Source organism: Semicossyphus pulcher, unplaced genomic scaffold (assembly GCF_022749685.1).
Source record: "Semicossyphus pulcher isolate SPU_LCO1_2020_fin unplaced genomic scaffold, fSemPul1.0.p SCAF_2, whole genome shotgun sequence".
In the NCBI taxonomy this organism is placed as follows: Eukaryota; Metazoa; Chordata; class Actinopteri; order Labriformes; family Labridae; genus Semicossyphus; species Semicossyphus pulcher.
In genome coordinates, this window is record NW_027211693.1 from 2,648,561 (window position 1) to 2,672,617 (window position 24,057).

The following is a 24,057-nucleotide window of genomic DNA, read 5'->3' on the forward strand; positions in this document are numbered from 1 at the left end:
TGTTTTGTAAGTGTTAGACCTCCACACTGTGCATCATACACAGAGCTGTAAGTGAACAGTGTGTGTAATGACTTCTGATTTAGGATTTCCTTGGTTTAACATAATATGGAAATAAAGTTTAACATTTGACATTTAACATAATCTGTACATGGCTTCCAACAAAGTTTATGATCGATTATCACCCAGAATTTATTTTCATACACCCTCTCTATTTCAACATAGTTAATCTTCAGTTTGACTTGACTTTTTTTAATTCAATAATTACTTACCATCAAACCACATCTGTCGTAGATTCAGTTCACTCTCCACCGTCTCCAGACGCTGTTCCAAACTTTTACCTGAGCACTAAATATTTGTCACCTGCAAATGAAACAATTGATTGAAGTCTTTGTTGTTAGGGTTAGGGTTTTTTACATCTTTAATGTCTGTGTATGTTTTTGTTTGTTTGTTTTTTTCTTTGTTTTTGTTTGTTTGTATTTTTGCGTGGTTAGCTGGCAGGACTTGGTGGCGAGCGGTGTGGTGGAGTACATCGACACTCTGGAGGAGGAGACGGTGATGCTCGCCATGACCCCTGATGACCTCCAGGAGAAGGGCGTGGCCTACTGCTCCACCTACACACATTGTGAGATCCACCCATCCATGATCCTTGGAGTGTGTGCGTCCATCATCCCCTTCCCTGACCACAACCAGGTACAAACTAAATAAAACATCACAGGTGATGCTTCACCTGACAGGTTAAAAATGCATCAACAGGAACCAGAAAAAATAAAAACAATCTGTTTTCTGGTTCAAAACCAGATAATAAAAACTAACGTAGAAACACGTTAATGAAGATCACCTATCAGAGACAGGTGTACGTTTTATTACCCACACCTAACATCTGTCACTATTTACACCTGCACATGCCTGTTTACTCTTTTTCATCTGTTTACATTCTATGTACATCTGTACACACCTGTACTTATCTCTGTTTACACCTGTTGTTGTGTTCAGTCTCCCAGGAATACCTATCAGTCTGCGATGGGTAAACAGGCCATGGGCGTCTACATCACAAACTTCCATGTTCGGATGGACACGCTCGCTCACGTGTTGTACTACCCTCAGAAACCACTCGTCACCACCCGGTCAATGGAGTACCTACGCTTCAGAGAGCTGCCCGCAGGTAACGTACCTGTATACACTGATGACTCTCGCAGGTAAGATAAGACTGAACTTTCCAAAAGAAATTATAAGAAAAACAGAGAAATACAAAAAACAACTCAAATATAAGTGAAAATATAAAGTGTATGGGTTAATGCAAAAGAGACAGTGCCTGATAGAAAAACTATATTACAATAGTTATTTACAGAAGTAGGCAGGAAGTGATGGTGGCAGTTAAATTGACAGTTATTACGTAGTAAGAGCTTCAATTGCACAAGTTTATGAATTTAAAGATAGTACATGATATAGAATGTAATTATACACAATGATTAAGAAAAGATTACATTGCTCCTGATGCTGCACATGGTACGAATAAATAAGCAGATGGCCAGGAAAGTAATATTGTACATAATGAACATAATATAGCCAGATATAGAAAGGTATTATTGCACATGGTGAACATCATACAACGTGTTATCAGAAGGTGCACATGGTGTAGGTCCTTCGTCTCCTAAAGTCCACCACCACCAACTGTGTGTCTTTGTGACGTTAAGTTGAAGGTGGTTTAGTCCACACCACTCCACGAACCTGTCCACCACACTCCTGAACTTGGCTAACACACACCTGTACACACTGATGACTCTCACAGGGAACACACACCTGTCCGCACTACTCCTGTACTTGGCTAATGCTGCGTTCCAGACAACTCGGAAGTCGAGTTTTTACTGACCTCCGACTAGAAAGATTGCACTGGAATGCCATTCAAAGTCAGAGTTCCTGCTTGTGAACTCGGAGCAGATTCATCTACCCCAGCTTCACGAGAATCAGATTTCTGACCTCACACAACAATGGCTGCACCCAGGAGAGGCACATCGTTATGGTAAACTATCAACTGAAAAGCAATGTTATATATATTTGCCTGCATTTAACTGAAAAACAACTACTATCATCAAGTAACATGTTCCGCATGTGATAAAGTAGCTGGTTACTTTAAATAATCTCCTTTTTTCCCTCTTCTCTAAACTTTTCCTGGAAAACGTTAAAAATGCAAAAAAAACGAGTTAAATTGATGTAAAGAAACATCAGTTCGTCACTGTCGGCCATGTTTTGTATTTACATTTGGTGGTGCTGGGAAGTTCTCGAGTTCCCAGTTGTCTGGAACGCAGCATCACATACACCTGTACACACTGATGACTCTCACAGGTAACACACAGGTAAAACTGGAGCTCCACAGGTGTTTGTATTTTGCATATGAAGGATTAAGCAGGTTTTTTTTTTTCTCACAGAATCTTTCAGGTGAGTCTGTATTGTTAGACTAAACACAAACACTCACCTGATCTCAGAGGTGTTTACGTGTTGTATTTTGCCCTGCTCGCGGTCTGTCAGGCAGAACTGTTCTCTAACTACTCCCTGTGTTCATCAGGTATTAACTCAATCGTAGCCATCGCCTCGTACACCGGCTACAACCAGGAGGACTCTGTGATCATGAACCGGTCAGCTGTCGATCGCGGTTTCTTCAGGTTAGTTTTGAACTCCTACCTGGTTACCAGTTACTTGGTTAGTTAGTTAATGATTTAACCAGACTTAGTAACATACATACAAATATTTTTCATCTCAAAAGTGTGCTGCGTCCTATAAACCGGTACGACCAATATAACAGTATAAAATGCAGAGAATGGTATTTTCTTGTGTTATGGTATTTTACCCAGACCATGGCGCTGTAATCTAGCTAAAGCTTCGTCACAGTCATGCACCGTCATGATCGCCAGTGCAGCCGTCATCCTCACAACAGTCAATGTTACCGTAGGCTGAGCTCAACTACTGGACCGATAGCTAACAGGATTGCAAACTCAACATGTGAAAATAAATGGAAGGCTACTGTATGATTTGTGTGTTTTGAATGTGTTTGAAATGAAAATAAATTGAAAGTGTTGAAGGAACTTACATTTTTATTAATAAATGGCTTTAGCAAACAGACTGTCTTATGTTCCGATGCGACTTATATTCCAGATCTTACGGTAAATGTTAGTGACTAATGGAGCCTGTTTATTAGTTGCAGATGTAACCTGAGTTATCTGTCTCCATGCAGGTCGGTGTTCTATCGATCCTACAAAGAGCAGGAGTCTAAGAAAGGTTTCGATCAGGAGGAAATCTTTGAGAAGCCAACACGTGAAACCTGTCAGGGTAGGAAAATAAACAATAACATGAATATCAAACAGAAAAGTCTTATCAGTTCTTTTACCGGGCTTTTTCCAGCATGGAAATACCTGTCATCTCAGGTGTAATATCAGTAAATCACAGTAGTTGGACATCAGTGGTGGGAGGGGCTAATTTTACATCACAGATTGAGAACAAATTAAAATCTTCCTCAGGTATGAGACACGCCATCTACGACAAGCTGGATGACGACGGGCTCATAGCACCTGGCGTTCGGGTCTCAGGCGAGGACGTGATCATCGGGAAGACTGTGACGCTGCCGGAGAACGACGATGAGCTGGACAGCACCAACCGACGCTACACCAAGAGAGACTGCAGCACCTTTCTCAGAACCAGTGAGACAGGTATCGTGGACCAGGTGATGGTGACACTCAACCAGGAGGGCTACAAGTTCTGCAAGATCAGGGTGAGAGGACGCCACGCCACACCTGACAGAACACCTTAGATAAGGTGACACCTGAGAGTGCAAGTTACACACAAGATTGTTATTTTTTGTTTTTTGCTTCCTCTTTCCTGCAGGTGCGCTCAGTCAGGATTCCTCAGATTGGGGACAAATTTGCCAGCCGACATGGACAGAAAGGAACCTGTGGGATACAATACAGACAAGAGGTAAACAGGAAGTAAACACACAGGAGGTAAAAGGGGGTATACTACTAAGCAACTTCAACAGACCCTGGCTTTCTTTACGTAAGCTGGCTCTATAAAGCCTGAAGCACCAGTTAGAGATAACCGTTAGAGGTAAGAGGTTACATGAAGGTGGTTATGAACTGTTTCTGTTAACGCAGACTTTCTGCTTCAGGCTCTGAGCACGCTCACAGAAAAAGGGGCGTTTTATGCGTCATGTGACAAATGTGTGTTCTAATGTAATGTAACAACTACACACAGCACAACTCTCACTGTAACAATGATACACATGATTTCAGTAGTAAAGTCTGGACTTACAGCTAGGTCGAGTACTTTCACTTCATGAAAATATTAAGGAAATTTAGTATTTGGCTAAATAGCCCTAAAATTAATTTACTGATGTGATTTAATCTGTGATGAATACCTACCTCAGCAGTTTCATTATCTGTGTCTTAAACGAAAATGATCTGCTGAAATTTAAAGTGTTAATTTTACCCGAAGCAGTTAAAACGAGAAGGGAGAGACTGGAGGGGGGGTCATGTTATATTCATCACTAACTGAATGCATAAACTCTGTGATGCGATGCATACAGTACGTGCTACCTTTTCCTGCACTGCTTCGTACTGTGTCTCTACATGTGTAACGTTACGTTCCAGAAGTTTCCTTATACACATAACTTCAGCTGAGGAGCTATATTACCCACAGAGAACATCGTCAGGACGTTATTAATGACAGGACTGTGCTTTACAGACGATTTAAAGCCCGAACTCTGAACATAACCTGGTCCTGACCAGGTGAGCTTTGCCGAGTAAGTTACCATGGTGATCTAGAGAGGTTAAAGGAGAGACAGCTTTGTGACATGGAAAACTCTTGAGTTTAGGCTCAACAGACCGTCCTTACCCTCTGATCAAGCTTTGTATTACACCCCTCAGGTAGTAAACTCACACTTACTACTACTCCTTAAAGGTAAACAGGTTAATGTGTTTGTATCTCAGTATGTTGCTGGGAGAGGAAGACGATCAAAATGGCATTTTGGTACATTTATGGTAAAGTTCACTAATCTGTGCTACGCTGAGCGTCTCTGTTAATGATGGTTCTGTCCTAATAATCAGACGTCCGTCTGTTCTGTGTTGTAGGACATGCCTTTCACCTGCGAGGGAATAACACCTGACATCATCATCAATCCTCACGCCATCCCGTCCAGAATGACAGTCGGCCATCTGATCGAGTGCCTGCAGGGCAAGGTGATAATTAATCAATTGTTAATAATATACAGGTAATAATGATCAATAATAACATACAGGTAATGATAATCAGAAACATACTGATAATCAATAATAACATAGAGGTAATAATAATCAGAAACATGGTTGTAACCATCTGGTCCGAATAACATCACCGCCCACTATTCCTTTTGTTCATTCATGTCTCCCACAGGCAACACCCACAATCATTCAATAACCCAATCGTACCTTTCCAAAACACCGCACAGTCTGAAATGAAAACCGTACAGTTTTTTCGTTGATCGGTGAAGAGAGATGCTATTATTTCAGTTGCTTATTTCCTTACTTGTTTTGGACTGAGTATCTGCGGTAAAAGCCGGACTGGATTGTTTGAGTTGTGTTTTTGGTTATGTGTTACCGGTTTGGACTGAAGTGTGGGGCTTGTGGGAAACCCCGTAACAGACTTTCACCGGAGTGGATCAAAGTCTGAGACTGTGGAACATTTACACACATCATCCGCTCACATTTATTGCTGTGTTGTTTGTTCGCTGGTGTAAATACATTTTGAAAGCTGTTTTGGGTTGTGCTCTTTCTTTTGGCTTCTTGCTTTTCAGGAATGCATTTAATTACTGTTTGCTTATTTATTGTTTGTATGGTTTGACAAAACTATTTTTGTTCTTTATTATTATTATTTGTCAGACTCGACTCTGACTGGCACCCTGCATCTTTTTTATATATAGTCAAACCCGCTACAAGGTAATAATAATCCGAAACTAACAGGTAATAATAATCAGAAACATGTAGGTAATGATAATCGGACACATACAGGTAATTATAATCACCCTTCCTGTTGACTCGCAGGGTTTTTTTACAGGTGTTTACATGTTGTAAATGCATTTTGTTTTTGTTGTATTTACAGAGGGCTATGCTATGCTATGAAGCCAGTTCAACATACCCAGGCTTTCTTTAGGTAAGCTAGCTCAAAGCCTGAGCCTCCAGTCAGAGATACCAGCCAGAGATAACAGAGATGACAGTTAGATGTTACAGTTAGAGACAGTGACAGTTAGAGATGACAGAGATGACAGTTAGATGTTACAGTGAGAGGTGACAGTTAGAGGTGACAGAGATGACAGAGGGTACAGTTACAGGTTACAGTTAGGTGGCAGAGATGACAGAGGGTACAGTTAGAGGTGACAGTGAGAGGTGGCAGAGATGACAGAGGGTACAGTTAGAGGTGACAGTGAGAGGTGGCAGAGATGACAGAGGGTACAGTTAGAGGTGACAGTGAGAGGTGGCAGAGATGACAGAGGGTACAGTTAGAGGTGACAGTTAAAGGTGGCAGAGATGACAGAGGGTACAGTTAGAGGTGGCAGAGATGACAGAGGGTACAGTTAGAGGTGACAGTGAGAGGTGGCAGAGATGACAGAGGGTACAGTTAGAGGTGACAGTGAGAGGTGGCAGAGATGACAGAGGGTACAGTTAGAGGTGACAGTTAAAGGTGGCAGAGATGACAGAGGGTACAGTTACAGGTGACAGTTAGAGATGACAGTTAGAGCTGACAGAGGTGACAGTTAGAGGCGACAGAGATTACAGTTAGAGGTGACAGAGATTACAGTTAGAGGTGACAGAGATGACGGTTAGAGGTGAAAGTTAGAGGGGACAGAGGTGACAGTTAGAGATGACAGAGATGACGGTTAGAGGTGACAGAGATTACAGTTAGAGGTGACAGAGATGACGGTTAGAGGTGAAAGTTAGAGGGGACAGAGGTGAAAGTTAGAGGGGACAGAGGTGACAGTTAGAGGGGACAGAGGTGAAAGTTAGAGGGGACAGAGGTGACAGTTAGAGGTGACAGTTAGAGGTGACAGTTAGAGGGGACAGAGGTGAAAGTTAGAGGGGACAGAGGTGAAAGTTAGAGGGGACAGAGGTGACAGTTAGAGGGGACAGAGGTGAAAGTTAGAGGGGACAGAGGTGACAGTTAGAGGTGACAGTTAGAGGTGACAGTTAGAGGTGAAAGTTAGAGGGGACAGAGGTGAAAGTTAGAGGGGACAGAGGTGAAAGTTAGAGGGGACAGAGGTGACAGTTAGAGGTGACAGTTAGAGGTGACAGTTAGAGATGACAGAGATGACGGTTAGAGGTGACAGAGATTACAGTTAGAGGTGACAGAGATTACAGTTAGAGGGGACAGAGGTGACAGTTAGAGGTGAAAGTTAGAGATGACAGAGATGACGGTTAGAGGTGACAGTTAGAGATGACAGAGATGACGGTTAGAGGTGACAGAGATTACAGTTAGAGGTGACAGAGATTACAGTTAGAGGGGACAGAGGTGACAGTTAGAGGTGACAGTTAGAGATGACAGAGATGACGGTTAGAGGTGACAGTTAGAGATGACAGAGATGACGGTTAGAGGTGACAGTTAGAGGGGACAGTTAGAGGGGACAGTTAGAGGTTACAGAGATGAAAGAGGTTACAGTGAGAGATGACAGTTAGAGGTGACAATTAGAGGTGACAAACAGGTGACAAACTGAGGTGACAAATAGAGGTTACAGTTAGAGGTGACAGAGAATACAGTTAGAGGTGACAGTTAGAGGTGACAGAGATGACAGTTAGAGGTGACAGTTAGAGGTGACAGAGATTACAGTTAGAGGTGACAGTTAGAGGTGACAGTTAGAGATGACAGTTAGAGATGACAGTTAGAGGTGACAGTTAGAGATGACAGTTAGAGATGACAGTTAGAGGTGACAGTTAGAGATGACAGTTAGAGATGACAGTTAGAGGTGACAGTTAGAGGTGACGGTTAGAGGTGACGGTTAGAGATGACAAAGATGACAGTTAGAGGTGACAGTTAGAGGTGACAGTTAGAGATGACAGAGGTGACAGTTAGAGGTGACAGAGATTACAGTTAGAGGCGACAGAGATTACAGTTAGAGGTGACAGAGATGACAGTTAGAGGTGACAGAGATGACGGTTAGAGGTGAAAGTTAGAGGGGACAGAGGTGAAAGTTAGAGGGGACAGAGGTGACAGTTAGAGGTGACAGTTAGAGGTGACAGTTAGAGATGACAGAGATGACGGTTAGAGGTGACAGAGATTACAGTTAGAGGTGACAGAGATTACAGTTAGAGGGGACAGAGGTGACAGTTAGAGGTGACAGTTAGAGGTGACAGTTAGAGATGACAGAGATGACGGTTAGAGGTGACAGTTAGAGATGACAGAGATGACGGTTAGAGGTGACAGTTAGAGGGGACAGTTAGAGGGGACAGTTAGAGGTTACAGAGATGAAAGAGGTTACAGTGAGAGATGACAGTTAGAGGTGACAATTAGAGGTGACAAACAGGTGACAAACTGAGGTGACAAATAGAGGTTACAGTTAGAGGTGACAGAGAATACAGTTAGAGGTGACAGTTAGAGGTGACAGAGATGACAGTTAGAGGTGACAGTTAGAGGTGACAGAGATTACAGTTAGAGGTGACAGTTAGAGGTGACAGTTAGAGATGACAGTTAGAGGTGACAGTTAGAGATGACAGAGATGACGGTTAGAGGTGACAGAGATTACAGTTAGAGGTGACAGAGATTACAGTTAGAGGGGACAGAGGTGACAGTTAGAGGTGACAGTTAGAGATGACAGAGGTGACAGTTAGAGGTGACAGAGATTACAGTTAGAGGCGACAGAGATTACAGTTAGAGGTGACAGAGATTACAGTTAGAGGTGACAGAGATGACGGTTAGAGGTGAAAGTTAGAGGGGACAGAGGTGAAAGTTAGAGGGGACAGAGGTGAAAGTTAGAGGGGACAGAGGTGACAGTTAGAGGTGACAGTTAGAGGTGACAGTTAGAGGTGACAGTTAGAGATGACAGTTAGAGGTGACAGTTAGAGATGACAGAGATGACGGTTAGAGGTGACAGAGATTACAGTTAGAGGTGACAGAGATTACAGTTAGAGGGGACAGAGGTGAAAGTTAGAGGGGACAGAGGTGACAGTTAGAGGTGACAGTTAGAGGTGACAGTTAGAGATGACAGAGATGACGGTTAGAGGTGACAGAGATTACAGTTAGAGGTGACAGAGATTACAGTTAGAGGGGACAGAGGTGACAGTTAGAGGTGACAGTTAGAGGTGACAGTTAGAGATGACAGAGATGACGGTTAGAGGTGACAGTTAGAGATGACAGAGATGACGGTTAGAGGTGACAGTTAGAGGGGACAGTTAGAGGGGACAGTTAGAGGTTACAGAGATGAAAGAGGTTACAGTGAGAGATGACAGTTAGAGGTGACAATTAGAGGTGACAAACAGGTGACAAACTGAGGTGACAAATAGAGGTTACAGTTAGAGGTGACAGAGAATACAGTTAGAGGTGACAGTTAGAGGTGACAGAGATGACAGTTAGAGGTGACAGTTAGAGGTGACAGAGATTACAGTTAGAGGTGACAGTTAGAGGTGACAGTTAGAGATGACAGTTAGAGATGACAGTTAGAGGTGACAGTTAGAGATGACAGTTAGAGGTGACAGTTAGAGATGACAGTTAGAGATGACAGTTAGAGGTGACAGTTAGAGGTGACGGTTAGAGATGACAAAGATGACAGTTAGAGGTGACAGTTAGAGGTGACAGTTAGAGATGACAGAGATGACGGTTAGAGGTGACAGAGATTACAGTTAGAGGTGACAGAGATTACAGTTAGAGGGGACAGAGGTGACAGTTAGAGGTGACAGTTAGAGATGACAGAGGTGACAGTTAGAGGTGACAGAGATTACAGTTAGAGGCGACAGAGATTACAGTTAGAGGTGACAGAGATTACAGTTAGAGGTGACAGAGATGACGGTTAGAGGTGAAAGTTAGAGGGGACAGAGGTGAAAGTTAGAGGGGACAGAGGTGAAAGTTAGAGGGGACAGAGGTGAAAGTTAGAGGGGACAGAGGTGACAGTTAGAGGTGACAGTTAGAGGTGACAGTTAGAGATGACAGAGATGACGGTTAGAGGTGACAGAGATTACAGTTAGAGGTGACAGAGATTACAGTTAGAGGGGACAGAGGTGACAGTTAGAGGTGACAGTTAGAGATGACAGAGATGACGGTTAGAGGTGACAGTTAGAGATGACAGAGATGACGGTTAGAGGTGACAGTTAGAGGGGACAGTTAGAGGTTACAGAGATGAAAGAGGTTACAGTGAGAGATGACAGTTAGAGGTGACAGAGATTACAGTTAGAGGTGACAGAGATGACGGTTAGAGGTGAAAGTTAGAGGGGACAGAGGTGAAAGTTAGAGGGGACAGAGGTGACAGTTAGAGGGGACAGAGGTGAAAGTTAGAGGGGACAGAGGTGACAGTTAGAGGTGACAGTTAGAGGTGACAGTTAGAGGGGACAGAGGTGAAAGTTAGAGGGGACAGAGGTGAAAGTTAGAGGGGACAGAGGTGACAGTTAGAGGTGACAGTTAGAGGGGACAGAGGTGAAAGTTAGAGGGGACAGAGGTGAAAGTTAGAGGGGACAGAGGTGACAGTTAGAGGGGACAGAGGTGAAAGTTAGAGGGGACAGAGGTGACAGTTAGAGGTGACAGTTAGAGGTGACAGTTAGAGGTGAAAGTTAGAGGGGACAGAGGTGAAAGTTAGAGGTGACAGTTAGAGGTGACAGTTAGAGGTGACAGTTAGAGATGACAGAGATGACGGTTAGAGGTGACAGAGATTACAGTTAGAGGTGACAGAGATTACAGTTAGAGGGGACAGAGGTGACAGTTAGAGGTGAAAGTTAGAGATGACAGAGATGACGGTTAGAGGTGACAGTTAGAGATGACAGAGATGACGGTTAGAGGTGACAGAGATTACAGTTAGAGGTGACAGAGATTACAGTTAGAGGGGACAGAGGTGACAGTTAGAGGTGACAGTTAGAGATGACAGAGATGACGGTTAGAGGTGACAGTTAGAGATGACAGAGATGACGGTTAGAGGTGACAGTTAGAGGGGACAGTTAGAGGGGACAGTTAGAGGTTACAGAGATGAAAGAGGTTACAGTGAGAGATGACAGTTAGAGGTGACAATTAGAGGTGACAAACAGGTGACAAACTGAGGTGACAAATAGAGGTTACAGTTAGAGGTGACAGAGAATACAGTTAGAGGTGACAGTTAGAGGTGACAGAGATGACAGTTAGAGGTGACAGTTAGAGGTGACAGAGATTACAGTTAGAGGTGACAGTTAGAGGTGACAGTTAGAGATGACAGTTAGAGATGACAGTTAGAGGTGACAGTTAGAGATGACAGTTAGAGATGACAGTTAGAGGTGACAGTTAGAGATGACAGTTAGAGATGACAGTTAGAGGTGACAGTTAGAGGTGACGGTTAGAGGTGACGGTTAGAGATGACAAAGATGACAGTTAGAGGTGACAGTTAGAGGTGACAGTTAGAGATGACAGAGGTGACAGTTAGAGGTGACAGAGATTACAGTTAGAGGCGACAGAGATTACAGTTAGAGGTGACAGAGATGACAGTTAGAGGTGACAGAGATGACGGTTAGAGGTGAAAGTTAGAGGGGACAGAGGTGAAAGTTAGAGGGGACAGAGGTGACAGTTAGAGGTGACAGTTAGAGATGACAGAGATGACGGTTAGAGGTGACAGAGATTACAGTTAGAGGTGACAGAGATTACAGTTAGAGGGGACAGAGGTGACAGTTAGAGGTGACAGTTAGAGGTGACAGTTAGAGATGACAGAGATGACGGTTAGAGGTGACAGTTAGAGATGACAGAGATGACGGTTAGAGGTGACAGTTAGAGGGGACAGTTAGAGGGGACAGTTAGAGGTTACAGAGATGAAAGAGGTTACAGTGAGAGATGACAGTTAGAGGTGACAATTAGAGGTGACAAACAGGTGACAAACTGAGGTGACAAATAGAGGTTACAGTTAGAGGTGACAGAGAATACAGTTAGAGGTGACAGTTAGAGGTGACAGAGATGACAGTTAGAGGTGACAGTTAGAGGTGACAGAGATTACAGTTAGAGGTGACAGTTAGAGGTGACAGTTAGAGATGACAGTTAGAGGTGACAGTTAGAGATGACAGAGATGACGGTTAGAGGTGACAGAGATTACAGTTAGAGGTGACAGAGATTACAGTTAGAGGGGACAGAGGTGACAGTTAGAGGTGACAGTTAGAGATGACAGAGGTGACAGTTAGAGGTGACAGAGATTACAGTTAGAGGCGACAGAGATTACAGTTAGAGGTGACAGAGATTACAGTTAGAGGTGACAGAGATGACGGTTAGAGGTGAAAGTTAGAGGGGACAGAGGTGAAAGTTAGAGGGGACAGAGGTGAAAGTTAGAGGGGACAGAGGTGACAGTTAGAGGTGACAGTTAGAGGTGACAGTTAGAGATGACAGAGATGACGGTTAGAGGTGACAGAGATTACAGTTAGAGGTGACAGAGATTACAGTTAGAGGGGACAGAGGTGAAAGTTAGAGGGGACAGAGGTGACAGTTAGAGGTGACAGTTAGAGGTGACAGTTAGAGATGACAGAGATGACGGTTAGAGGTGACAGAGATTACAGTTAGAGGTGACAGAGATTACAGTTAGAGGGGACAGAGGTGACAGTTAGAGGTGACAGTTAGAGGTGACAGTTAGAGATGACAGAGATGACGGTTAGAGGTGACAGTTAGAGATGACAGAGATGACGGTTAGAGGTGACAGTTAGAGGGGACAGTTAGAGGGGACAGTTAGAGGTTACAGAGATGAAAGAGGTTACAGTGAGAGATGACAGTTAGAGGTGACAATTAGAGGTGACAAACAGGTGACAAACTGAGGTGACAAATAGAGGTTACAGTTAGAGGTGACAGAGAATACAGTTAGAGGTGACAGTTAGAGGTGACAGAGATGACAGTTAGAGGTGACAGTTAGAGGTGACAGAGATTACAGTTAGAGGTGACAGTTAGAGGTGACAGTTAGAGATGACAGTTAGAGATGACAGTTAGAGGTGACGGTTAGAGATGACAGTTAGAGATGACAGTTAGAGATGACAGTTAGAGGTGACAGTTAGAGGTGACGGTTAGAGATGACAAAGATGACAGTTAGAGGTGACAGTTAGAGGTGACAGTTAGAGATGACAGAGATGACGGTTAGAGGTGACAGAGATTACAGTTAGAGGTGACAGAGATTACAGTTAGAGGGGACAGAGGTGACAGTTAGAGGTGACAGTTAGAGATGACAGAGGTGACAGTTAGAGGTGACAGAGATTACAGTTAGAGGCGACAGAGATTACAGTTAGAGGTGACAGAGATTACAGTTAGAGGTGACAGAGATGACGGTTAGAGGTGAAAGTTAGAGGGGACAGAGGTGAAAGTTAGAGGGGACAGAGGTGAAAGTTAGAGGGGACAGAGGTGACAGTTAGAGGTGACAGTTAGAGGTGACAGTTAGAGATGACAGAGATGACGGTTAGAGGTGACAGAGATTACAGTTAGAGGTGACAGAGATTACAGTTAGAGGGGACAGAGGTGACAGTTAGAGGTGACAGTTAGAGATGACAGAGATGACGGTTAGAGGTGACAGTTAGAGATGACAGAGATGACGGTTAGAGGTGACAGTTAGAGGGGACAGTTAGAGGTTACAGAGATGAAAGAGGTTACAGTGAGAGATGACAGTTAGAGGTGACAATTAGAGGTGACAAACTGAGGTGACAAATAGAGGTTACAGTTAGAGGTGACAGAGAATACAGTTAGAGATGACAGTTAGAGGTGACAGTTAGAGATGACAGTTAGAGGTGACGGTTAGAGATGACAAAGATGACAGTTAGAGGTGACAGTTAGAGGTGACAGAGGTGACGGTTAGAGATTACAGTTAGAGGTGACAGTTAGAGGTGACAGTTAGAGATGACAGTTAGAGGTGACGGTTAGAGATGACAAAGATGACAGTTAGAGGTGACAGTTAGAGATGACAGTTAGAGATGACAGTTAGAGATGACAGTTAGATGTGACAGTTAGAGATGACAGTTAGAGATTACAGTTAGAGGTGACAGTTAGAGGTGACAGTTAGAGATGACAGTTAGAGGTGACGGTTAGAGATGACAAAGATGACAGTTAGAGGTGACGGTTAGAGATGACAGTTAGAGATGGCAGTTTGAGGTTACAGAGATGGCAGTTAGAGGTGACGGTTAGAGATGGCAGTTTGAGGTTACAGAGATGACAGTTAGAGATGACAGTTTGAGGTTACAGAGATGGCAGTTTGAGGTGACAGTTAGAGATGGCAGTTTGAGGTTACAGAGATGACAGTTAGAGATGAGAGAGATGACAGTTAGAGATGACAGAGATGACAGTTAGAGATGGCAGTTTGAGGTTACAGAGATGGCAGTTTGAGGTGACAGTTAGAGATGGCAGTTTGAGGTTACAGAGATGACAGTTAGAGATGAGAGAGATGACAGTTAGAGATGACAGAGATGACAGTTAGAGATGGCAGTTTGAGGTTACAGAGATGACAGTTAGAGATGAGAGAGATGACAGTTAGAGATGACAGAGATGACAGTTAGAGATGACAGATGATGTATCTGTTAACACAGGCTTTCTGCTTCAGGTTCTGTGCACGCTCACAGAAAAAGGGATGTTTTACGCATCATTTGACGCTGCTTACGCACTAAAAGGAGTGATTTATTTATATTTGGATATTTGAAATTAATGTTCTGATGAGATTTAATCTCTGATAAATACCTACAGACTGATAAGTTTTATTATCTGTGTTTTAAACGTGTAAAACGGACTTGGCAGGAAATCAGAACCAAACATAAAAAGGTGATCCAGTGTCTTTAGCTGGTGTGTCCTCATCGTTCTTTTACTGTTTGGATGATCTGCTGAAATTTAAGGTGTTAATTTTACCCGAAGCAAACAGTTAAAACGAGAAAGGGAGACTGGAAGGGGGGTCATGTTATATTCATCACTAACTGAATGCATAAACTCTGTGATGCGATGCATACAGTACGTGCTACTGTTCCTGCACTGCTTCGTTCTGTGTCTTTACATGTGTAACGTTACGTTCCAGAAGTTTCCTTATACACATAACTTCAGCTGAGGAGCTATATTACCCACAGAGAACATCGTCAGGACGTTATTAATGACAGGACTGTGCTTTACAGACGATTTAAAGCCCGAACTCTGAACATAACCTGGTCCTGACCAGGTGAGCTTTGCAGAGTTAGTTACCATGGTGATCTAGAGAGGTTAAAGGAGAACCAGCTTTGTGACATGGAAAACTCTTGAGTTTAGGCTCAACAGACCGTCCTTACCCTCTGATCAAGCTTCGTTGTACGCCCCTCTGGTGTGTTTACAGGTGTGTTTACATTTTGTAAATACATTTTGTGTTTGTTTTTCAGGTTTCTGCAAACAAAGGTGAGATCGGCGACGCCACGCCGTTCAACGATGCGGTCAACGTGCAGAAAGTGTCAAACCTGCTGTCTGAGTACGGATATCACCTGAGAGGAAATGAGGTCACTCACTGTTTTCACATCCTGTTCACACATGAAGCCTGAAGGCTCTTCTCATTTCTCAGTTTGTACGTCCTTGAGTCCTTTCCATGACTCCTCTCCTCGCATCTTAGTCCCTCCCACCAGTGATGTGAGCTGAGGAGGCGAGGAAGAGACACGAGGAGAGAGGAGTTGAGGCAACAGACATCTAACAACATGAGACATCATCTGTCTATCTGCTGGTCAGACAGAACAGATGTCCCAGGAACAGAGACATGCAACAAAGCTTTGGTTTTGTTTTGTTTTTTTACTGTTTAACTGCTCGTTTATATGTATATTAAAGGGTCTTTATGTAACTTTCAGAAAATCCCCATTCCTAGCGACACGGTCGGCCGTTGAGGGAACTGCATTCGACCTTCTTGTACACGCTCGCGCGGCCACTTGCACGCATGAACTAGCATCCGGGGTTTTTGCTTCTTAACCAAACGGCAAATTACTCAATTACCAGATCAGCCCCGGGAGTCTGCGTGTTAGCTGGTGTTATCTACTCGACAGTGTTTTGCTACGTTACCTAACTGGCAAGTTGTCTGCTATAGCAGACAAGCTAACAGTGGCTTGTTGCCAGCAGCTTACAGCTGGCTGGCTAACTTTAGCCCAGGCAGGTAATGCAGTGATATTGGCTAATAGAAAACACAAAGTTTATACACATTTGCTTTGATCTGCTACATAATTTACTAAACCAACACCATTTGTCATGTTAGCTGGTGAAGTTATGTGTCAAGCTAGATAACTGACATACACCCTCAGATCATTTTGGTAGTCATAACGTTAGCGAGCATGCTAAGGTTAGCCAACTAGCTCTATAATAAATACACTGCAGGACTCCGGCATTGTGCTTCGTAATCAAACGGCAAATTACACCGGCGAAGCAGCAAATCATCACGAACATTAGCGAACATTAGCCAGGCAGGGCGGGGCGACTGCTCTTGTGCTGTGAGAGAACAAACACTGCACCCGGTGAGAGAACGCTGCACACTGGTTTTGTTTCTATGACAACAATAAGTTGTGGGTCAAAAGCAATCGAAGGTCTCCATGAGTCACATGCCCTGCGATGTCGACTCTAGTTTTCTCCCTGACATCGGTCACTTCCTGTTTGGTCAGACGGCTTCACTAGATAAAACTTATTTTAGTTTTTATTCTCGTGTGTAGTTTGTGTTGGTGTTGTTGTTGGTGCTGTCGTTTGTTAACATTATCCGTCTCCATTTCACAGCTTGCGTTGTCTCGTGTTGCTCACTGTTGACTGTAGTGGTGCAGAATGAGCTCTCGGCAGAGGTACTCGCGAACGCGCAGATACGTCACATCGTCTTGTTTCGCAGAAAAACCGCCCCGAGTGCTTTACATAAAAATCAGCTCAGGTTGTTCGGACCAATGGAGGAAGTTGGGGAAGGTCTCAATTGATCAGTTCCTCTACTGTCCCTTCACACACTGGCAATAAAAAATGATATTTGATTGATGAATACATGTAAAATCTTTCATATAGCCCCTTTAAAAAAGACAACACTAACATTTGTGTCGTCCTGCTCCCGGCGTGGTTTGTATACTCCAGCTGTGTTTCACGCCTCTTTTTACGTCACAGTGCCGAAAACATTTCCGCAAAGGATACACCGGTGTATCCTCGCTCATAGCTCCTCCGGCAAACCTCCTCGATCCTCGAGATGCATTTTATGAATTGAGACATCCTTAAAGATGGCGCACTGAGATCGATTTCCATATCACAGGTACGAGGAGCGAGGAGACGAGGAAGTACAAAATGGAGAAATGAGAACGGCCTTGAGATTAGTGGTTATTAATTACTGATCAGTTCCTTTTAACAGACTTAAATCTTTGATTGTTTATTGATCTGTCATCCGGTTCAGTATTCATCATTCATTCATCATTTACTAGTAATGATTAATGATGATTAATGATTAATTATTGGTTGTTGATTGTTGATCAGGTTCTGTATAACGGGTTCACTGGGAGGAAGCTGACGTCTCAGATCTTCATAGGTCCAACGTATTATCAGCGTCTGAAGCACATGGTTGACGATAAGATCCACTCGAGGGCCCGAGGCCCCGTCCAGATCCTCAACAGACAGCCGATGGAGGGACGATCCAGGTGAGACACACCTGTACCACCTGTCTGGCTCGTTTGTCCTTGCCACTGTTTCCAAATGTTGCTCATGGTGGATTCATGTTGGGTCTCTGGAAATAACAGAGTGGCTCTATACCTGCTCTGTTTGTGTCCTCAGATAACTGCTCGGATTTGGACAAATATGCACTGCTCAAAAAAATTAAGGGAACACTTGAATCAAACATCAGATCTTGATGAACTTATAATTCAAGTTGAAAATCTTTACTCGTGTACATTGTATAATTGTTTGATGTAACAACGGTCAATGGAAACCAAAGTCCTCAGTATGATGAGTACATCAAGACTAAAAAATTGAAATCACAGGCTGATCCAACTTGCGTGAATGTCGTCATGGCAACTCATGATGTGACTCAGTAGTGTGTATGGCCCCCACGTGCCTGTATGCACTCCCGACAACATCTGGGCATGTTCCTGATGAGTCAGGGGATGGTGTCCTGGGGGATCTCCTCCCAGACCTGGATCAGGGCATCAGTGAGCTCCTGGACAGTCTGTGGCGGTACTTGGCGGCGTCTGATGCACCGATACATGATGTCCCATAGGTGCTCAGTTGGATTTAGGTCGGGGGAACGAGAGGGCCAGTCAGTGGCATCAATGCCTTCATCAACCAGGAACCGCCTACACACTCTGGCCACATGAGGCCGGGCATTGTCCTGCACCAGGAGGAACCCAGGGCCCACTGCACCACCATGAGGTCTAACAAGTGCTTGGAGGATGTCATCTCGGTACCTAACAGCAGTCAGGGTACCATTGGCTATGACATGGAGGTCTGTGCGGCCCTCCAAGGAAATGCCTCCCCAGACCATCACTGACCCACCGCCAAACCGGTCATGCTGGATGATGTTACAGGCAGCATAACGTTCACCACAGCATCTCCAGACTCTTTCACGTCTGTCACATGTGCTCAGTGTGAACCTGCTCTCATCTGTGAAGAGAAATGGGCACCAATGGCGGACCTGCCAATTCTGGTGTTCTCTGGCAAATGCTAATGGAGCTGCACGGTGCTGGGCTGTGAGCACAGGTCCCATTAGAGGACGTCAGGCCCTCACGCCGCCCTCATGGAGTCGGTTTCTGACAGTTTGGTCAGAAACATGCCAGCCAGTCGCCTGCTGGAGGTCATGTTGTAGGGCTCTGGCAGTGCTCCTCTTGTTCCTCCGCGCACAAAGTAGCAAATATCGGTCCCGCTGCTGGGTTGATGCCCTGCTACGGCCCTGTCCAGCTCTCCTCGTGTAACAACCGGTCTCCTGGTACCTCCTCCACGCTCTTGAGACTGTGCTGGGAGAAACAGCACGTATGGATGTGCCATCCTGGAGGAGCTGGACTACCTGTGCAACCTGATTGGGCTGCAGGCACCGCCTCATGCGACCAGTAGTGACAAGGACACGAGCAGAACACAAAACTAAAGAAGAATCAGTCAGTCAGTATCAGGAGAGAGCAGCTGTCTGTGGCCACCACATGTTAAACCATTCCCTTTGTGGGGGTTGTCCTGCTGTTGCTTCTCCCTTGCACCTGTTGTCTCATTAATTTGAACCACAGCAGGTGAAATTGATTCACAATCACTGCTTCCTAAATGGTCAGATTGATATCCCTGAAGTTGAACTGACTTGGTGTTATGCTGTGACGATCAAGTGTTCCCTTAATTTTTTTGAGCAGTGTAAATACAAATTGATTGATTGATTGACTCTCACCTGTCTTTCTCTCATCTGTCTCTCACCTGTCTATTAGGGATGGCGGCCTGAGGTTCGGGGAGATGGAGCGTGACTGTCAGATCGCTCATGGAGCGGCTCAGTTCCTCAGAGAGCGTCTCTTCGAGGCGTCTGATCCGTACCAGGTGCACGTGTGTAACCTGTGCGGACTGATGGCCATCGCCAACACACGCACACACACCTACGAGTGTCGAGGATGCCGCAACAAGACTCAGGTAACCATAACCACGATTACTCACCTGTAAACACAAGACTCAGGTAACCTTTATCAATAACCACCCATGACCCTGTCTCTGCCTGTCTGTCTCTCAGATCTCTCTCGTCCGGATGCCATACGCCTGTAAGCTTCTCTTCCAGGAGTTGATGTCTATGAGCATTGCTCCTCGTATGATGACATCATAGAGCAGCTCAGCCAATCAGACGTCTCCCTGCAGACTTCAGATGTGACATTAGGAAGTTAAAGATCCTTTCTTGTTTTTAGTTTCATCCCGTTTTACTTTGTTTTTGTCCAATAAAAATATGTTCTTTGTACGATTGTTGTCAGGTTTTTTTTTTCTCAGTTCTTATTGGTTAAAACACATCATGTGACCAAACAAACGGTTCACTTGATCAGAGGGGTGTACTACGAAGCAAGATTAGGGGATTAGCTGTGTCTGTTGAGCCTAAACCCAGGGTTTTCAGTGTCCAAAGCTGGCTCTCCTTTAACCTGGCTAAATCACCATGGTAACATACTCTGTGCCGTCCTGTCATTAATAATGTCCCCTCCCGTTTTTTTTGCTTCGGGTAAAATTAACACTTTAAATTCCAGCAGATCATCCAAACAATAAAAGAACTATGAGGACACAGCAGCTAGTCCATTTTACACGACTGATTTTGCAGATGATAAAATTGATGTCTGTAGGTATTTATCACAGATTAAATCATATTAATTGATTAATTTTATTCTATTTAGACAAATGCTAAAGTTATTTCCTTGCTTTTTTCACGAAGTGAACGTATCTGACGTAACTGCAGTTTCTTGACTTTACTACTGAAATCGTGTATCGTTGTTACAGTGTAAGAGTTGTGCTGTGTGTAGTTGTTACATTAGAAATTAATACAGCTACATTAATTTACGTATTAACACAATACATTTCTGCAGCATTCCTCTCTTGCCTTATTTGCAGCAGCATTGTTGGTTTTTATCGTAATAATTATTTAAACAGTTTGACTGAGGCAGGCAGCCGATGATCGCTCCTATTAGTGCGGAAGAAGCGTCAAATAACACGTAAAACACCCCTTTTTCGGTGAGTGTGCACAGAGCCTGAAGCAGAAAGCCTGCGTTAACAGAGAAAGTTCATAACCACCTTTGTGATACCTGCTATCTCTGACTGAAGCTTGAGGCTTTGTTGAGCAAGCTTACCCAAAGAAAGCCTGGGTATGTTGAACTTGCTTCGTAGTATACCCCTCAGGTATCTTTTGAATATCAGATCAGCATAAAGGTCTTTACCAGTTTTTTATGTACATTTTATTTATTTTTCGGACATTTTATCCATCCATCCATCCATCCACTTTTTCCACTTATCCTGGGCCGGATCATGATGGCAGAAGGCTCAGCAAGGTGACCCAGACGTCCCTCTCACTAGCAACATTTTGCTCCTAACCAGATGCCTCCTCCTCAACCAGCTCCTTTCGATGCGAAGGAGAAGGGTTCTACTCCGAGCTTCCCCCGGATCTCCGAGCTCTGTACCCTCTCTCTAAGGCTGAGCCCAGACACCCTCTGAAGGAAACTCATTTCTGCCGCTTGTATCCGCGATCTCATTCTTTCGGTCACGACCCAAAGCTCGTGACCACAGGTGAGGGTTGTAACGTAGATCGACTGGTAAATCGAAAACTTTGCCTTCAGGCTCAGCTCCCTCTTCACCACCACAGTCCGGTACAACGCCCGCATTACTGCTGATGCTGCACCGATCCGCCTGTCAATCTCACGATCCATTTTACCCTCACTGTGAACAAGACCCCGAGATACTTGAACTCCTTCGCTTGAGGCAAAGACTCACTCCCCACCCGCAGGGGGCAATCCACCGGTTTCCGGCAGAGAACCATGGCCTCAGACTTGGAGGTGCTGACTCTCATCCCAACTGCGTCACACCTGGCTGCAAACCGCCCCAATGCCTGCTGGAGGTCCCAGCTTGATGAAGCCAACAGGTCAACATCATCTGCAAAAAGCAGAGATGAAATTCAGAGGTCCTCAAACTGGAAACCCTCCTCCCCCAGGCTGCACCTTGAGATCCTGTCCATGAAAATCACAAACAGCATCGGTGACAAGGGACAATCTTAGCGCAGGCCAACACGCACCGGGAACGTGTTTGACTTTGTGCCGCGGATGCGGACACAGCTCTCACTTTGGTCGTACAGCAACCGGATGGCTCGTACCAACGGCCCCGAAAGTAGTTCCAGAGCCGCCATATTGAGGCCCGTCTCAAAGCTGTTATCGCTGCTCGGAGGAGCGAGGATCGAGGATCGAGGAGGGAGGAGGGAGGAGGAAATTCAGAGGAGCGATAGGCGAGGACACACGAGAGCAGCCTCCTCGGAAGTCTTTTACTGGTGGACACGCCCCCTTATTAGAGATCAGGCAGTGCTTGGACGCTGCAGCAGACCGGACTGATGTGAAACTTGTTTTATATCGCAGAGAGGAAAAGCGGACCTTAAAACAGACTTTACAGGGCGCCTTGAAACCGACTACAAACAACGCCGGCATAAAGAGTCGGTATTTAACAACCTGTGATCGTTTATAAGGAAATATTGATCATAAAACTAACACAGGAGAGTGAATAACTGCAGATATGACTTGTTTTATGAGTCATCATTTATATAAAAATCTGTTAATTGTCTAAAAATCTAAAGTAGCAAAAACAGATTCATTTCTATGAAACTGAATTTAAACAAAGACCTCTCGTCATGATCAGTGATTCCCCTGCTAACTTTTATTACGGATGAATGAATGAATTCAGAGGGAGCAGGAGAGTCGCTCTGTCAGCAGGTAACTTTTTATTCAGTCAGTGTGAGACTGATCATCAATGAGGTCGGGTTTGATCAGCGGGACCTGAAACTGTTAGCCTAATCAATAATGTTCATAGGTCATGAACAGACAGTATTTGTAAATAATTAATCCATGTGAGATAATCAATAATTATAAATGTAAATAATAAACAGATAATATAAAGACATAGTGCCGGTAACACAGAGAGCAGCCTGTTCTTCATGTGCAGGTGTTTGTTACACAGGTAACAGGTCACAGAGAGGAAACACTGTTACTGTGATTTATAAGTAATACAGAGCACATGTGATCAGCTGACCCGACGGTGATCAGCTGACCCCACGGTGATCAGCTGACCCGACGGACACATCACAAACGGACGTCGCTGCACGAGATGCTTCAGAGGAAAGGAACGTCTGATGTCTCTTAAAAAACATTTCCTGGTTTCCTCTCCTGGTTTCCTGTCTCCTCTCTTGGTTTCCTCTCTCCTCTCCTGGTTTCCTCTCTCCTCTCTTGGTTTCCTCTCTCCTCTCCAAGCATCTCTAGTGGGAGGGACTAAGACGCAAGTGAAGGAAGCATGGATGCAATTTAAGAGACATGAGGCGTGGAGGAACAGAGGTCATTCAGGTCAAAGTTCAGACGTCTTGTTAGAATCTAAATCAATCAAATCAAACTTGATGTTTACTCAAACTCATTTCAACCAACATTAAATTTAAATAACATAAAAATAATAGAATACCGGCAGAAACATGAGGACTCATTCTGCCTTTAGTGATAATGATGATAAAATAATGATAATGATTATTATAATGATAATGTTTATTATGATTACCCATTGTAATTTAACTTGCATTAATATCTTGGACTCTGTTGCCGCGTTAAGGACTAAATGCACTAAACCACTGTCAGAGCCAGCAATGGCGATTTTAGGAGGAAATCTTATTGGCCAACCAGATCTGATAGGTAGTTGGTCAAGTTAATCAACATAATAAGGCAGGACAAATGCTGATCAATCAATGACGACAACTCAGCTGATCCGCCAGTTTGCAGTTAGTAAAGGTAGGACTGAGGCCGTGAGAGCTGATCTCTGGTCAGCAGACGTTTGACCATGAGTGAAGAAGAAAAAAGAGGTCCTGAGAGCAGACTTCAGCGTTTTATAGACATCAGCAAAATAATTGAAGACAAGAGGAAGAATTGCAAAAGTTTTCCCAAAACGTTTATGGGCTCAATGAAACAGGCAGCTTCGCTGGTTACTAGATTAAAACTTAAATTGCACCGTGGTGGTCCTCTCCTCCTCTGAGCCGCTGGTCAGAGACAAAGCATCACACTTGCGGGTCCACGGGAGTGGGGACGATAATTAAGCACTGTAAAAGTCCCAAATCGCGAGCAGAGCTGGAATACGAGGACATTTCATGTGAGTACAGGAGCTTATATTGGGAGAGAAGGCAGGGACGGTTGTGACAGTGGCAGTTCAAAAACCTCTTATTAATAAGTAAGAGGAGTCTGAGCATGTGACAGCGTACAACAGTTA

General features: G+C 44.2%; 1 protein-coding gene across 1 annotated transcript in view; it reads left to right on the top strand.

The window, feature by feature from the left end:
* polr2b (RNA polymerase II subunit B) overlaps positions 1–20,038 on the top strand; it is a 34,869-nt gene extending 14,831 nt beyond the window's left edge. Inside the window, exons 15-25 of the mRNA XM_069669442.1 lie at positions 492–690; positions 994–1,162; positions 2,564–2,660; positions 3,230–3,324; positions 3,513–3,763; positions 3,877–3,966; positions 5,118–5,225; positions 15,522–15,635; positions 17,608–17,768; positions 19,527–19,722; positions 19,820–20,038. Coding sequence (XP_069525543.1) covers positions 492–690; positions 994–1,162; positions 2,564–2,660; positions 3,230–3,324; positions 3,513–3,763; positions 3,877–3,966; positions 5,118–5,225; positions 15,522–15,635; positions 17,608–17,768; positions 19,527–19,722; positions 19,820–19,909 — 1,570 coding nt within the window. The 3' untranslated portion in view covers positions 19,910–20,038. The remainder of the gene's footprint in view (positions 1–491; positions 691–993; positions 1,163–2,563; positions 2,661–3,229; positions 3,325–3,512; positions 3,764–3,876; positions 3,967–5,117; positions 5,226–15,521; positions 15,636–17,607; positions 17,769–19,526; positions 19,723–19,819) is intronic.
* Positions 20,039–24,057: the final 4,019 nt, after the last annotated feature.